The sequence below is a fragment of the Oncorhynchus keta genome, unplaced genomic scaffold, assembly GCF_023373465.1.
Source record: "Oncorhynchus keta strain PuntledgeMale-10-30-2019 unplaced genomic scaffold, Oket_V2 Un_contig_15569_pilon_pilon, whole genome shotgun sequence".
Classification (NCBI taxonomy): Eukaryota; Metazoa; Chordata; class Actinopteri; order Salmoniformes; family Salmonidae; genus Oncorhynchus; species Oncorhynchus keta.
This window is the reverse complement of record NW_026279389.1, coordinates 120,051-136,306: the sequence shown is the minus strand read 5'-3', so window position 1 is coordinate 136,306 and position 16,256 is coordinate 120,051. Positions and strand designations below refer to the sequence as shown.

The 16,256-nt window shown below is 43.6% G+C and overlaps 1 protein-coding gene and 1 long non-coding RNA gene across 3 annotated transcripts in view; one reads left to right on the top strand and one right to left on the bottom strand.

Moving 5' to 3' along the window:
• The window catches only part of abch1 (ATP-binding cassette, sub-family H, member 1), a gene marked incomplete at its 5' end in the record, with an annotated part of 65,037 nt that extends 50,667 nt beyond the window's left edge, over positions 1–14,370 (top strand). The window contains 3 exons of the mRNA XM_052502369.1: positions 9,039–9,198; positions 10,656–10,760; positions 13,567–14,370. Of these exons, the coding sequence (XP_052358329.1) occupies positions 9,039–9,198; positions 10,656–10,760; positions 13,567–13,673 (372 nt within the window). The remainder of the gene's footprint in view (positions 1–9,038; positions 9,199–10,655; positions 10,761–13,566) is intronic.
• On the bottom strand, positions 9,232–10,159 carry LOC127919027 (uncharacterized). 2 transcript variants are annotated; one of them, XR_008101690.1, is made up of 3 exons: positions 9,750–10,159; positions 9,458–9,625; positions 9,232–9,343 (listed from the first exon to the last, which is right to left on the bottom strand). It is a non-coding gene; the product is annotated as an uncharacterized LOC127919027 (long non-coding RNA). The 2 variants fall into 2 exon arrangements; XR_008101691.1 differs by having other exon boundaries at positions 9,458–9,569.
• Positions 14,371–16,256: the final 1,886 nt, after the last annotated feature.

Below are 16,256 nucleotides of genomic sequence, written 5' to 3'. Positions count from 1 at the left end.
ACACACTGAGCAGCACGGTGTGACTGTGGAGATGTATATATGGTGTTGTAAACACACTGAGCAGCAGGGTGTGACTGTGGAGATGTATATATTGTGTTGTAAACACACTGAGCAGCACTGTGTGACTGTGGAGATGTATATATGGTGTGGTGTAAACACACTGAGCAGCACGGTGTGACTGTGGAGATGTATATATGGTGTTGTAACACACTGAGCAGCAGGGTGTGACTGTGGAGATGTATATATTGTGTTGTAAACACACTGAGCAGCACGGTGTGACTGTGGAGATGTATATATGGTGTTGTAAACACACTGAGCAGCACGGTGTGACTGTGGAGATGTATATATGGTGTTGTAAACACACTGAGCAGCACGGTGTGACTGTGGAGATGTATATATGGTGTTGTACACTGAGCAACACACTGATGTAGCAGCACACTGAGCGGGTGTGACTGTGGAGATGTATATATTGTGTTGTACACACACTGAGCAGCACGGTGTGACTGTGGAGATGTATATATTGTGTTGTAAACACACTGAGCAGCACGGTGTGACTGTGGAGATGTATATATGGTGTTGTACACACACTGAGCAGCACGGTGTGACTGTGGAGATGTATATATTGTGTTGTAAACACACTGAGCAGCACGGTGTGACTGTGGAGATGTATATATTGTGTTGTACACACACTGAGCAGCACGGTGTGACTGTGGAGATGTATATATTGTGTTGTAAACACACTGAGCAGCACGGTGTGACTGTGGAGATGTATATATGGTGTTGTACACACACTGAGCAGCACGGTGTGACTGTGGAGATGTATATATTGTGTTGTACACACACTGAGCAGCACGGTGTGACTGTGGAGATGTATATATTGTGTTGTACACACACTGAGCAGCACGGTGTGACTGTGGAGATGTATATATTGTGTTGTACACACACTGAGCAGCACGGTGTGACTGTGGAGATGTATATATTGTGTTGTACACACACTGAGCAGCACGGTGTGACTGTGGAGATGTATATATGGTGTTGTACACACACTGAGCAGCACGGTGTGACTGTGGAGATGTATATATTGTGTTGTACACACACTGAGCAGCACGGTGTGACTGTGGAGATGTATATATGGTGTTGTACACACACTGAGCAGCACGGTGTGACTGTGGAGATGTATATATTGTGTTGTAAACACACTGAGCAGCACGGTGTGACTGTGGAGATGTATATATTGTGTTGTACACACACTGAGCAGCACGGTGTGACTGTGGAGATGTATATATTGTGTTGTACACACACTGAGCAGCACGGTGTGACTGTGGAGATGTATATATTGTGTTGTACACACACTGAGCAGCACGGTGTGACTGTGGAGATGTATATATTGTGTTGTAAACACACTGAGCAGCACGGTGTGACTGTGGAGATGTATATATGGTGTTGTAAACACACTGAGCAGCACGGTGTGACTGTGGAGATGTATATATGGTGTTGTACACACACTGAGCAGCACGGTGTGACTGTGGAGATGTATATATTGTGTTGTACACACACTGAGCAGCACGGTGTGACTGTGGAGATGTATATATGGTGTTGTACACACACTGAGCAGCACGGTGTGACTGTGGAGATGTATATATTGTGTTGTAAACACACTGAGCAGCACGGTGTGACTGTGGAGATGTATATATGGTGTTGTACACACACTGAGCAGCACGGTGTGACTGTGGAGATGTATATATGGTGTTGTACACACACTGAGCAGCACGGTGTGACTGTGGAGATGTATATATGGTGTTGTACACACACTGAGCAGCACGGTGTGACTGTGGAGATGTATATATGGTGTTGTAAACACACTGAGCAGCACGGTGTGACTGTGGAGATGTATATATTGTGTTGTACACACACTGAGCAGCACGGTGTGACTGTGGAGATGTATATATTGTGTTGTAAACACACTGAGCAGCACGGTGTGACTGTGGAGATGTATATATTGTGTTGTAAACACACTGAGCAGCACGGTGTGACTGTGGAGATGTATATATGGTGTTGTAAACACACTGAGCAGCACGGTGTGACTGTGGAGATGTATATATTGTGTTGTACACACACTGAGCAGCACGGTGTGACTGTGGAGATGTATATATTGTGTTGTACACACACTGAGCAGCACGGTGTGACTGTGGAGATGTATATATTGTGTTGTAAACACACTGAGCAGCACGGTGTGACTGTGGAGATGTATATATTGTGTTGTAAACACACTGAGCAGCACGGTGTGACTGTGGAGATGTATATATGGTGTTGTACACACACTGAGCAGCACGGTGTGACTGTGGAGATGTATATATGGTGTTGTAAACACACTGAGCAGCACGGTGTGACTGTGGAGATGTATATATTGTGTTGTAAACACACTGAGCAGCACGGTGTGACTGTGGAGATGTATATATTGTGTTGTAAACACACTGAGCAGCACGGTGTGACTGTGGAGATGTATATATTGTGTTGTAAACACACTGAGCAGCACGGTGTGACTGTGGAGATGTATATATGGTGTTGTAAACACACTGAGCAGCACGGTGTGACTGTGGAGATGTATATATGGTGTTGTAAACACACTGAGCAGCACGGTGTGACTGTGGAGATGTATATATGGTGTTGTAAACACACTGAGCAGCAGGGTGTGACTGTGGAGATGTATATATTGTGTTGTAAACACACTGAGCAGCACGGTGTGACTGTGGAGATGTATATATGGTGTTGTACACACACTGAGCAGCAGGGTGTGACTGTGGAGATGTATATATGGTGTTGTAAACACACTGAGCAGCACGGTGTGACTGTGGAGATGTATATATGGTGTTGTACACACACTGAGCAGCAGGGTGTGACTGTGGAGATGTATATATGGTGTTGTACACACACTGAGCAGCACGGTGTGACTGTGGAGATGTATATATGGTGTTGTAAACACACTGAGCAGCACGGTGTGACTGTGGAGATGTATATATGGTGTTGTAAACACACTGAGCAGCACGGTGTGACTGTGGAGATGTATATATGGTGTTGTAAACACACTGAGCAGCACGGTGTGACTGTGGAGATGTATATATGGTGTTGTAAACACACTGAGCAGCACGGTGTGACTGTGGAGATGTATATATGGTGTTGTAAACACACTGAGCAGCACGGTGTGACTGTGGAGATGTATATATGGTGTTGTAAACACACTGGAGACTGTGGAGATGTATATATTGTGTTGTACACACACTGAGCAGCACGGTGTGACTGTGGAGATGTATATATTGTGTTGTAAACACACTGAGCAGCACGGTGTGACTGTGGAGATGTATATATTGTGTTGTACACACACTGAGCAGCACGGTGTGACTGTGGAGATGTATATATTGTGTTGTACACACACTGAGGTGTGACAGATGTACGGTGTGACTGTGGAGATGTATATATTGTGTTGTAAACACACTGAGCAGCACGGTGTGACTGTGGAGATGTATATATTGTGTTGTACACACACTGAGCAGCACGGTGTGACTGTGGAGATGTATATATGGTGTTGTACACACACTGAGCAGCACGGTGTGACTGTGGAGATGTATATATTGTGTTGTAAACACACTGAGCAGCACGGTGTGACTGTGGAGATGTATATATTGTGTTGTACACACACTGAGCACGGTGTGACGGTGTGACTGTGGAGATGTATATATGGTGTTGTACACACACTGAGCAGCACGGTGTGACTGTGGAGATGTATATATGGTGTTGTAACACACTGAGCAGCACGGTGTGACTGTGGAGATGTATATATGGTGTTGTACACACACTGAGCAGCACGGTGTGACTGTGGAGATGTATATATTGTGTTGTAAACACACTGAGCAGCACGGTGTGACTGTGGAGATGTATATATGGTGTTGTAAACACACTGAGCAGCACGGTGTGACTGTGGAGATGTATATATGTGTTGTAAACACACTGAGCAGCACGGTGTGACTGTGGAGATGTATATATGGTGTTGTACACACACTGAGCAGCACGGTGTGACTGTGGAGATGTATATATTGTGTTGTACACACACTGAGCAGCACAGTGTGACTGTGGAGATGTATATATTGTGTTGTACACACACTGAGCAGCACGGTGTGACTGTGGAGATGTATATATGGTGTTGTAAACACACTGAGCAGCACGGTGTGACTGTGGAGATGTATATATGGTGTTGTAACACACACTGAGCAGGTTGTTGTACACGGTGTGACTGTGGAGATGTATATATGGTGTTGTACACACACTGAGCAGCACGGTGTGACTGTGGAGATGTATATATGGTGTTGTACACACACTGAGCAGCACGGTGTGACTGTGGAGATGTATATATGGTGTTGTAAACACACTGAGCAGCACGGTGTGACTGTGGAGATGTATATATTGTGTTGTACACACACTGAGCACTGTGGAGATGTATATATTGTGTTGTAAACACACTGGCAGCACGGTGTGACTGTGGAGATGTATATATGGTGTTGTAAACACACTGAGCAGCACGGTGTGACTGTGGAGATGTATATATGGTGTTGTAAACACACTGAGCAGCACGGTGTGACTGTGGAGATGTATATATTGTGTTGTACACACACTGAGCAGCACGGTGTGACTGTGGAGATGTATATATTGTGTTGTAAACACACTGAGCAGCACGGTGTGACTGTGGAGATGTATATATTGTGTTGTAAACACACTGAGCAGCACGGTGTGACTGTGGAGATGTATATATTGTGTTGTACACACACTGAGCAGCACGGTGTGACTGTGGAGATGTATATATTGTGTTGTACACACACTGAGCAGCACGGTGTGACTGTGGAGATGTATATATGGTGTTGTAAACACACTGAGCAGCACGGTGTGACTGTGGAGATGTATATATTGTGTTGTAAACACACTGAGCAGCACGGTGTGACTGTGGAGATGTATATATTGTGTTGTAAACACACTGAGCAGCACGGTGTGACTGTGGAGATGTATATATTGTGTTGTAAACACACTGAGCAGCACGGTGTGACTGTGGAGATGTATATATGGTGTTGTACACACACTGAGCAGCACAGTGTGACTGTGGAGATGTATATATTGTGTTGTACACACACTGAGCAGCAAGGTGTGACTGTGGAGATGTATATATTGTGTTGTACACACACTGAGCAGCACGGTGTGACTGTGGAGATGTATATATGGTTGTTGTACACACACTGAGCAGCACGGTGTGACTGTGGAGATGTATATATTGTGTTGTACACACACTGAGCAGCAAGGTGTGACTGTGGAGATGTATATATTGTGTTGTACACACACTGAGCAGCACGGTGTGACTGTGGAGATGTATATATGGTGTTGTACTGTGGAGACACACTGAGCAGCACGGTGTGACTGTGGAGATGTATATATGGTGTTGTACACACACTGAGCAGCACGGTGTGACTGTGGAGATGTATATATGGTGTTGTAAACACACTGAGCAGCACAGTGTGACTGTGGAGATGTATATATGGTGTTGTAAACACACTGAGCAGCACGGTGTGACTGTGGAGATGTATATATGGTGTTGTAAACACACTGAGCAGCAGGTGTGACTGTGGAGATGTATATATGGTGTTGTAAACACACTGAGCAGCACGGTGTGACTGTTGGAGATGTATATATGGTGTTGTACACACACTGAGCAGCACGGTGTGACTGTGGAGATGTATATATTGTGTTGTAAACACACTGAGCAGCACGGTGTGACTGTGGAGATGTATATATTGTGTTGTAAACACACTGAGCAGCACGGTGTGACTGTGGAGATGTATATATTGTGTTCTACACACACTGAACAGCACGGTGTGACTGTGGAGATGTATATATTGTGTTGTACACACACTGAGCAGCACAGTGTGACTGTGGAGATGTATATATGGTGTTGTACACACACTGAGCAGCACGGTGTGACTGTGGAGATGTATATATGGTGTTGTACACACACTGAGCAGCACGGTGTGACTGTGGAGATGTATATATTGTGTTGTAAACACACTGAGCAGCACGGTGTGACTGTGGAGATGTATATATGGTGTTGTACACACACTGAGCAGCACGGTGTGACTGTGGAGATGTATATATGGTGTTGTACACACACTGAGCAGCACGGTGTGACTGTGGAGATGTATATATTGTGTTGTACACACACTGAGCAGCACGGTGTGACTGTGGAGATGTATATATTGTGTTGTACACACACTGAGCAGCACGGTGTGACTGTGGAGATGTATATATGGTGTTGTAAACACACTGAGCAGCACGGTGTGACTGTGGAGATGTATATATGGTGTTGTAAACACACTGAGCAGCACGGTGTGACTGTGGAGATGTATATATGGTGGAGTGTTAGGGAATATGGGGGATAGTCAGGCAGAGATGTTGACTTGTAATGCAGAGTTGACTTCAAAAGCTCCTCTGTGGCTGCAGAACCCGAGTTCTGGCTTGCCTACTTCAATACCACACGGTACGGTACCCTGCATTACCTTATGTAGTGGTCCTACACCTCCATCTAGTGGCCGCTTGGTGGCATTACTGCACTGATACTGTAAATTGAGAAATAGTTCAGAAGAAGGGGAAGCAGGTCAAGTTTAATTAGTAAAATGTTGAAGGGACATTCTGTGTTTTCCACATCCATGTGTTTTATTTAAAAATGAATGATACACCCATGTTTTTTTGAAGAATATAACTGACTTGCCTAGTTTAAAAAATTAAATGTCTCACACACCAAACAATTAATGCTAAATGTCACCCAACAACAGTTCCATCCACGTGCCTATCGACAATCAATGGAGTCTGACGTTTCTATTCATCCGTTGACCTCAGGTTGACCTTTCCAGACCTGGGTTCAAATCTTTCACATTCTTTTACTTTCATTTTTCTAACACAGTGTTGAAGAAACGTTTTTAAATGTAATTACGCTGCCAGATTATATTGAGATTTATGGTAAAAAAAAAAAGAAAATCCAAGGTAGAGGAGAAAATAATGTGCCTATTTAAAAGCTATAAATTATAGCAACGTTTTATAAAATAAATAAAGTATCTCTCATGCTATAAAGGAGAAGCGTGACATTGATCCTTAAGAGGTTATTAAGAACAAATTCTTATTTTCAATGACGGCCTAGTGGGTTAACTGCCTGTTCAGGGGCAGAACGACAGATTTGTACCTTGTCAGCTCGGGGATTTGAACTTGCAACCTTGCGGTTACTAGTCCAACGCTCTAAAGCCTCTTGGGGCTAGGGGGCAGAATTTTCAGTTTTGGATAAATAGCGTGCCCAATTTCAACTTCCTGCTACTCATGCCAAGAATATCAGATATGCATAGTATATAGATTTGGATAGAAAACACTCTGAAGTTTCTAAAACTGTTTGAATGATGTCTGTGAGTATTTTTGTTCTGTTCAGATTTATTTTTCTCTCTCTGTTCCCTGAGTTGTAATTGCCCAGGGATATTTCTTAGGAACCTGTTTTCAGTTCCTACCGCTTCCACTGGATGTCACCAGTCTTTGGAATTTGGTTGAGGTTGTTCCTTTGTGCAATGAAGAAGTAGGCTAACTAGGAACTGGGTAACACTGTTGAGAGTTGCGCAAGACTTGAAAAGTAGCGCTGGTTTGTTGTCTTCCTGTATTGAACACAGATTGACCCGTCTACAATTTGATCGATTATTAACGTTTAAAAATACCTAAAGTTGTATTACAAAAGTAGTTTGAAATATTTTGGCCAAGTTTATAGGCAACTTTTGAAATATTTTGTAGTGACGTTGCGTTTTTTTGTAAGCTGTTTTTTTCTGGATCAAACGCGCTTTATAAATGGACATTTTGGATATATATGGATATTGGATATATATTATTATATTATTATTTATATATTATATATTATTATATATGGACGGAATTAATCGAACACAAGGACCAATTGTGATGTTTATGGGACATATTGGAGTGCCAACAAAATAAGCTTGTCAAAGGTAATGCATGTTTTATGTTTTATTTCAGCGTTTTGTGTAGCGCCTGCAGGGTTGTAATATGCTAACTCCTTTGATTACAGATGGTGCAGGCTATCAGATAATAGCTTCTTATGCTTTCGCCGAAAAACATTTTAAAAATCTGACATGTTGGCTGGATTCACAACGAGTGTAGCTTTAATTGAGTATCTTACATGTGAGATTTAATGAACGTTTGAATTTTATAGTATTTTATTTGAATCTGGCGCTCTGCCATTGGCCAGTTGAGACATTTGCGTCCCGCCTCTCCCTAACTTGGCTACCCTGCCGCCACATAGTCCAAAGAGGTGTCTGGAGTATATATTTCTATTCTTACCAGTACCTGAGTCCATCATCTCCAAGGATCACTACTGAATCACCACGACAACAGCCTTTGATTGCTGTGGCAACCGAGCAGCCATGTGCTTTCTCCCTGCAGTCTATTTTTACACCTTGTCAGTGGAGACATAGACACACACACACTCACATCCACATGCACACACACACGCACGCACACACACACACAGGTCTCTGTATTGTGACAATGTAACAGACACTATATCATTGAATAACATGCTCTTTCACCTTCCTCTCTCTTGTTACCTTCCCTCCTTTTCTGTCTTTCTCACTTTTTACTGTCTCCTCCCATCCAACATATTCTCTCTCTCTCTCTAATTCTCTCTCTCTCTCTCTCTCTCTCTCTCTCTCTCCTCCCCCCCCCCTCCACCTCCCTCCATCCCACCCATCTTTCCCTGGCATCTCCTCCACCTCTCCACCCTCCCTCCCCAGGCTCATCTGCCTCTCCCCTCCCTCCTCTGCCTCTCCCCCCACCCTCCTGTCCTTCTCCCCAACCTCTGCCTCTCCCCTCCTCTGCCTCTCCCCCAACCCATCTGCCTCCCCACCCCTCCTCCGCCTCCCCCCTCCCCCTCCCTCTGCCTCTCTCCCTCCCTCCAGATCCCTAATGAGGGGAGCCTGGTGTTGGTTATAGCTCTGATTGGGCTGCAGGGTGTGACTGGCATCTCCTTTGGTCTGGTCATCTCATCCGCCATCGATGACGAACAGAACGCCAACCAGGCTGCCCTTGGTATCTTCTACCCCAACCTCATCGTCAGTGGTACGTCCCACACTCACTGTCTTTTACCTCAACCTCATCATCAGTGGTACGTCCCACACACACACTCACACACTGTCTTTTACCTCAACCTCATCGTCAGTGGTACGTCACACACACACACTCACACACTGTCTTTTACCTCAACCTCATCATCAGTGGTACTTCACACACACACACACACACACACTGTCTTTTACCTCAACCTCATCATCAGTGGTACTTCACACACACACACTCACACACTGTCTTTTACCTCAACCTCATCGTCAGTGGTACGTCACACACACACACTCACACACTGTCTTTTACCTCAACCTCATCGTCAGTGGTACGTCACACACACACACTCACACACTGTCTTTTACCTCAACCTCATCGTCAGTGGTACGTCACACACACACACTCACACACTGTCTTTTACCTCAACCTCATCGTCAGTGGTACGTCACACACACACACTGTCTTTTACAACCTCACAGTGGTACACACACACACACACACACACACACACACACACACACACACACTCACACACTGTCTTTTACCTCAACCTCATCGTCAGTGGTACGTCACACACACCAAACCTGGGTTCAAATACATGTGTATTTGTTATTTAAATACTTATTTTCTGTGTATTTAATAACGTTGCCTGAATCACTTTCTGTTGAAAGTATTTGAAAGTGTTTTCGAATGATTTCCTATAAATAGTCTACTATTTGCAAGTTTTTTCAAAAACGATTTCCATATGCCTCGGTTAAATGCATGGGAGTGTTTGAGTATTTTCAGCTAATTGTCTTATCAATTACAAAATATCTCAATTATTCTAAATGTCTTTGAAAGTAATTCACATACCCTTAATATTATTTGAACCCAGGTCTTACACACACACACACACACACACACACACACACACACACACACACACACACACACACACACACACACACACACACACACACACACACACACACACACACACACACACACACACACACACACACACAGACCTCAGTAGTATTTTATGGGGGGGGTCACTTTGTAAATCTACAATATTAGCTCTTACATGTTCTCACAATGAAGTTTAATAAAATGTTATTCAGTTAAATTCTAGTTCAGTTCTTTCAACTCTTTCTCTAAGTCTCTCTTTTCTCTAAGTCTCTCTCTCTTTCTCTAAGTCTCTCTTCTTTCTCTGAGTCTCTCTCTCTTTCTCTGAGTCTCTCTCTCTTTCTCTGAGTCTCTCTTTCTTTCTCTAAGTCTCTTTCTTTCTCTAAGTCTCTCTCTTTCTCTAAGTCTCTCTCTTTCTCTAAGTCTCTTTCTCTAAGTCTCTCTCTCTTTCTCTAAGTCTCTCTCTCTTTCTCTAAGTCTCTCTCTCTTTCTCTAAGTCTCTCTCTTTCTCTAAGTCTTTCTCTAAGTCTCTCTCTTTCTCTAAGACAGTCTCTTTCCTCCTCTCTCTACAGGTATAATCTGGCCTGTGGAGTGCATCCCCTATCCACTACGTTACATCAGTCTGGCCCTGCCCCAGACCTACGCTTCTGAAGCCCTACGATGCATCATGTACAGAGGTAACACACACACACACACACACACACACACACACACACACACACACACACACACACACACACACACACACACACACACACACACACACACACACACACACACACACGTTATCCAATAGCAATTAGCTACACAACACAGTACATTGAAGCTTATATCCTGTCTGCACCGAGTCAGCCCTTAACACACACACACACACACACACACAAACATGTGTTACCTGAGACTTTAGACACCTGATTTGTCCGGAATCAGCAGTGAACTGTTCTAAATGATTCACAATGCCAGTAGTCACACGGTGTTCTAAATGATTCACAATGCAGTAGTCACACAGTGTTCTAAATGATTCACAATGCAGTAGTCACACAGTGTTCTAAATTATTCACAATGCAGTAGTCACACAGTGTTCTAAATGATTCACAATGCAGTAGTCACACAGTGTTCTAAATTATTCACAATGCAGTAGTCACACAGTGTTCTAAATTATTCACAATGCAGGAGTCACACAGTGTTCTAAATTATTCACAATGCCAGTAGTCACACAGTGTTCTAAATGATTCACAATGCAGTAGTCACACAGTGTTCTAAATTATTCACAATGCAGTAGTCTCACAGTGTTCTAAATTATTCACAATGCAGGAGTCACACAGTGTTCTAAATGATTCACAATGCCAGTAGTCACACAGTGTTCTAAATGATTCACAATGCCAGTAGTCACACAGTGTTCTAAATGATTCACAATGCAGTAGTCACACAGTGTTCTAAATGATTCACAATGCAGTAGTCACACAGTGTTCTAAATGATTCACAATGCCAGTAGTCACACAGTGTTCTAAATGATTCACAATGCAGTAGTCACACAGTGTTCTAAATGATTCACAATGCAGTAGTCACACAGTGTTCTAAATGATTCACAATGCCAGTAGTCACACAGTGTTCTAAATGATTCACAATGCAGTAGTCACACAGTGTTCTAAATGATTCACAATGCCAGTAGTCACACAGTGTTCTAAATGATTCACAATGCAGTAGTCACACAGTGTTCTAAATGATTCACAATGCAGTAGTCACACAGTGTTCTAAATTATTCACAATGCAGTAGTCACACAGGGTTCTAAATGATTCACAATGCCAGTAGTCACACAGTGTTCTAAATGATTCACAATGCCAGTAGTCACACAGTGTTCTAAATGATTCACAATGCAGTAGTCACACAGTGTTCTAAATGATTCACAATGCAGTAGTCACACAGTGTTCTAAATTATTCACAATGCAGTAGTCTCACAGTGTTCTAAATTATTCACAATGCAGTAGTCTCACAGTGTTCTAAATTATTCACAATGCAGTAGTCACACAGTGTTCTAAATGATTCACAATGCAGTAGTCACACAGTGTTCTAAATGATTCACAATGCAGTAGTCACACAGTGTTCTAAATGATTCACAATGCAGTAGTCACACAGTGTTCTAAATGATTCACAATGCAGTAGTCACACAGTGTTCTAAATGATTCACAATGCAGTAGTCACACAGTGTTCTAAATTATTCACAATGCAGTAGTCACACAGTGTTCTAAATTATTCACAATGCAGTAGTCACACAGTGTTCTAAATGATTCACAATGCAGTAGTCACACAGTGTTCTAAATGATTCACAATGCAGTAGTCACACAGTGTTCTAAATGATTCACAATGCAGTAGTCACACAGTGTTCTAAATTATTCACAATGCAGTAGTCACACAGTGTTCTAAATGATTCACAATGCAGTAGTCACACAGTGTTCTAAATTATTCACAATGCAGTAGTCTCACAGTGTTCTAAATTATTCACAATGCAGTAGTCTCACAGTGTTCTAAATTATTCACAATGCAGTAGTCACACAGTGTTCTAAATGATTCACAATGCAGTAGTCACACAGTGTTCTAAATTATTCACAATGCAGTAGTCACACAGTGTTCTAAATGATTCACAATGCCAGTAGTCACACAGTGTTCTAAATGATTCACAATGCCAGTAGTCACACAGTGTTCTAAATTATTCACAATGCAGTAGTCTCACAGTGTTCTAAATGATTCACAATGCAGTAGTCTCACAGTGTTCTAAATGATTCACAATGCAGTAGTCACACAGTGTTCTAAATGATTCACAATGCCAGTAGTCACACAGTGTTCTAAATGATTCACAATGCCAGTAGTCACACAGTGTTCTAAATGATTCACAATGCAGTAGTCACACAGTGTTCTAAATGATTCACAATGCCAGTAGTCACACAGTGTTCTAAATGATTCACAATGCCAGTAGTCACACAGTGTTCTAAATGATTCACAATGCCAGTAGTCACACAGTGTTCTAAATGATTCACAATGCCAGTAGTCACACAGTGTTCTAAATGATTCACAATGCCAGTAGTCACACAGTGTTCTAAATGATTCACAATGCCAGTAGTCACACAGTGTTCTAAATGATTCACAATGCCAGTAGTCACACAGTGTTCTAAATGATTCACAATGCCAGTAGTCACACAGTGTTCTAAATGATTCACAATGCCAGTAGTCACACAGTGTTCTAAATGATTCACAATGCCAGTAGTCACACAGTGTTCTAAATGATTCACAATGCAGTAGTGAGACAGACACACGTGACTTAGTCATGGGCTTCTACTGGAGGACAGATATCCTGGTCTGCCTGCCTGCCTGCCTGCCTGCCTGCCTGCCTGCCTGCCTGCCTGCTCTTCACGTCACAGTAGGACCTGAGCTTCCATGTCAAACTGACACAACACACACATGATGTGATGACGTCTCTCCCTCAGGCTGGGGTCTCTCCAGGATGATGGTGTGGCGAGGCTTCGCTGTCACCCTGGGCTGGAACACTTTCTTCGTCATCCTGGCCATCGTCATCCTCAAGCTGAGGACCTGAGACGTCTATCCAGGGGGGGGGCTTCCTAGTCTCGGGATGTCTGTGTCGGGGGACACTGTGCTTTAAGGGAGAAAGTGCTGGTTTTCCAGAGTTCATCTTGCAGACAGACCCACACCGACACGCACAATCACACCCCCTCCTGCTTGCCAACTAGCCAACCCTGAGAACCAGAGTCTATGGGTGAAGGACTACTAGGTGGGGCGATTCATTCCAAATCTTGCAGGTAGAAATCTACTTCATAGAAAGGATAGCGTTCGCTATTCCATTAGAGAGTTGTGGCTGCTCTTTTATGTTGTCGTCTTTCATGCTGCAATGCTTTGAATGTTTCAACCGCCTGAATCTGCCCTGCAGGCAATGTTTCTCAACCCAGTTGTTTTACAGCCTATTCTATTACATACAGCCCAGCTAGCACATTTGGTTCCTTTGAAGTTGTAGGAACGTATGTTTTTGGTTTCACATTGGTTGTGGGAAGGAAGCCATAGTTTCCTGACCAGTAAAACTGAGAAGAGAAGTTCCAGGAACAAGATGAATTGTCACGTCGTACGTCTCTGAACTATGTGAGAACGTTCCCAATGTCAAACCAGTTGGAGAACATTACCAACATTGAAATGAAATGTAGCAGTATTTGAACTTATATGAAACGTTGAAATACTTAACGTAATGAAATACCAAAATACATTTTTGTTGTTGTCAAGTTCATTAAATGTGCTGAGAATGTTCCAAAGCCAAACAACTATCCTGCACCATTCCCAGGAAGTTGTGGGAATGTTGTATGGTAAATAACCACAGAACAACCACACCCTCACTAAGCTCTAAGAAACATATTGTTCTCAGAACGTTATGTGCTTGCTGGGAGTATTGTCTGATTCACAGTGCCGGGCCGGGCCAAGCTGTACTGGACTGGCCTGGTGACACGTCCACCATAGCTGCTGAAACCATGTTGGAAAGGTTCATGTGAAGATAAAATATCAGAGCCAGTACAGTTCAGGTCGTTGCTATAGTGTGAATCAGACATCAGTCAAACGGCTGGTGGACCCAGAGAACTGAGGTTGAGAAACACTGTAGAGTAGAAGTGCTGATCTAGGGTCAGGTCCTCCCTGTCCATAATAATGATTTATTATGATGCAAACGGCTAAACTGATCCTAGATCAACACCCTTACTCTGAGGCGCTTGATAATAGGGTTCCTGATCACTGTGTATGATCTGCTCCAGAACACACTGTACACAGTACAGGTTATTATAGGCCTTAGGCATGTTTAACTTGTACCACACCACCTGTTGTCAACATAACAATGCATTGATTGGAGGTTTATATTTAGAGTTGCTGTTGCGGTTTTATGAATAACCTCTTCTACGGTATATGTTGACTGTATTTACACAAATGATAGAGAGATATATTATACTATATATTTCATATTTTTTGAGGGAACTGTGTGTAAAAAACAAAAAAACAATTAGAATGTTTTTGGTATTGTGGTGTTACTAGATAGAGCTCTTCCTAGCTACTGGTGTGTGGGTAAAGAATGGCCACGACAAGGAGTCCCGTTTCACAGACGTCTTACTGAAGGATGTTCTCTGATGATGGGAATTCCTGTTCAGTAGATGTTCTTCTACAACTGGTGGTGACACCGGCTCTGTCCAGGGGCTCGGCCCGGCTCTGTCCAGGCGCTCGGTCCGGCTCTGTCCAGGCGCTCGGTCCTGCTCTGTCCAGGGGCTCGGTCCTGCTCTGTCCAGGGGCTCGGCCCGGCTCTGTCCAGGCGCTCGGTCCTGCTCTGTCCAGGGGCTCGGTCCTGCTCTGTCCAGGGGCTCGGCCCGGCTCTGTCCAGGGGCTCGGGCCCGGCTCTGTCCAGGGGCTCGGCCCGGCTCTGTCCAGGGGCTCGGCCCGGCTCTGTCCAGGCGCTCGGCCCGGCTCTGTCCAGGCGCTCGGCCCGGCTCTGTCCAGACAACTGACTAACCTCATCATGGCACGCCCACCAACCAATGAGTGACTAGCAGAAGGTGGACAGTAGAACCCACGGGGGAGGAGCTATGCCATCTGCACTACAGTATGGATAGAAGTGCATTTTGATGAACTGAAATGCTAAACTCAATGTCGGACAAAAAAAAACGAAACTTATTTTTGTCCTCCGCTATTTCCAGGGGCCTCTGAGTCTGAATTCATAAAGCAGAGTGGAAGTGCTGATCTAGGACCAGTTTTGCCATTTAAATCATAATGAATAAGATTACATGGACAGGAGGGGACCTGATCCTAGACCAGCCTACCAATTCTGAGGTTATTTGTGGATATGAGCTCTGGTCTCATGTCTGTATTTTGTTCGGTTTTGCTTCCTGTTGCCTGTTTTGACAGGAAGTGGTGACCCTGTCTCTATTGGTTACCAGGTGATCTAACCTCACAGTATTGGCTTGCTGCTGAAGTAGCCTTGGCTTCTGGTTATTGGTGGAATGCTGTATTTCTGGAGTGTGTTGTGTGCCTGTGCTTGCAGCATACCCCTTGTAAAAAGGGCAGTTTGATTGATTGTCCTGATGGTGATTGCATGGGGCTTGTCCCATCGTGGTTGACTGTTCTGTCAGTGATCGTGTTT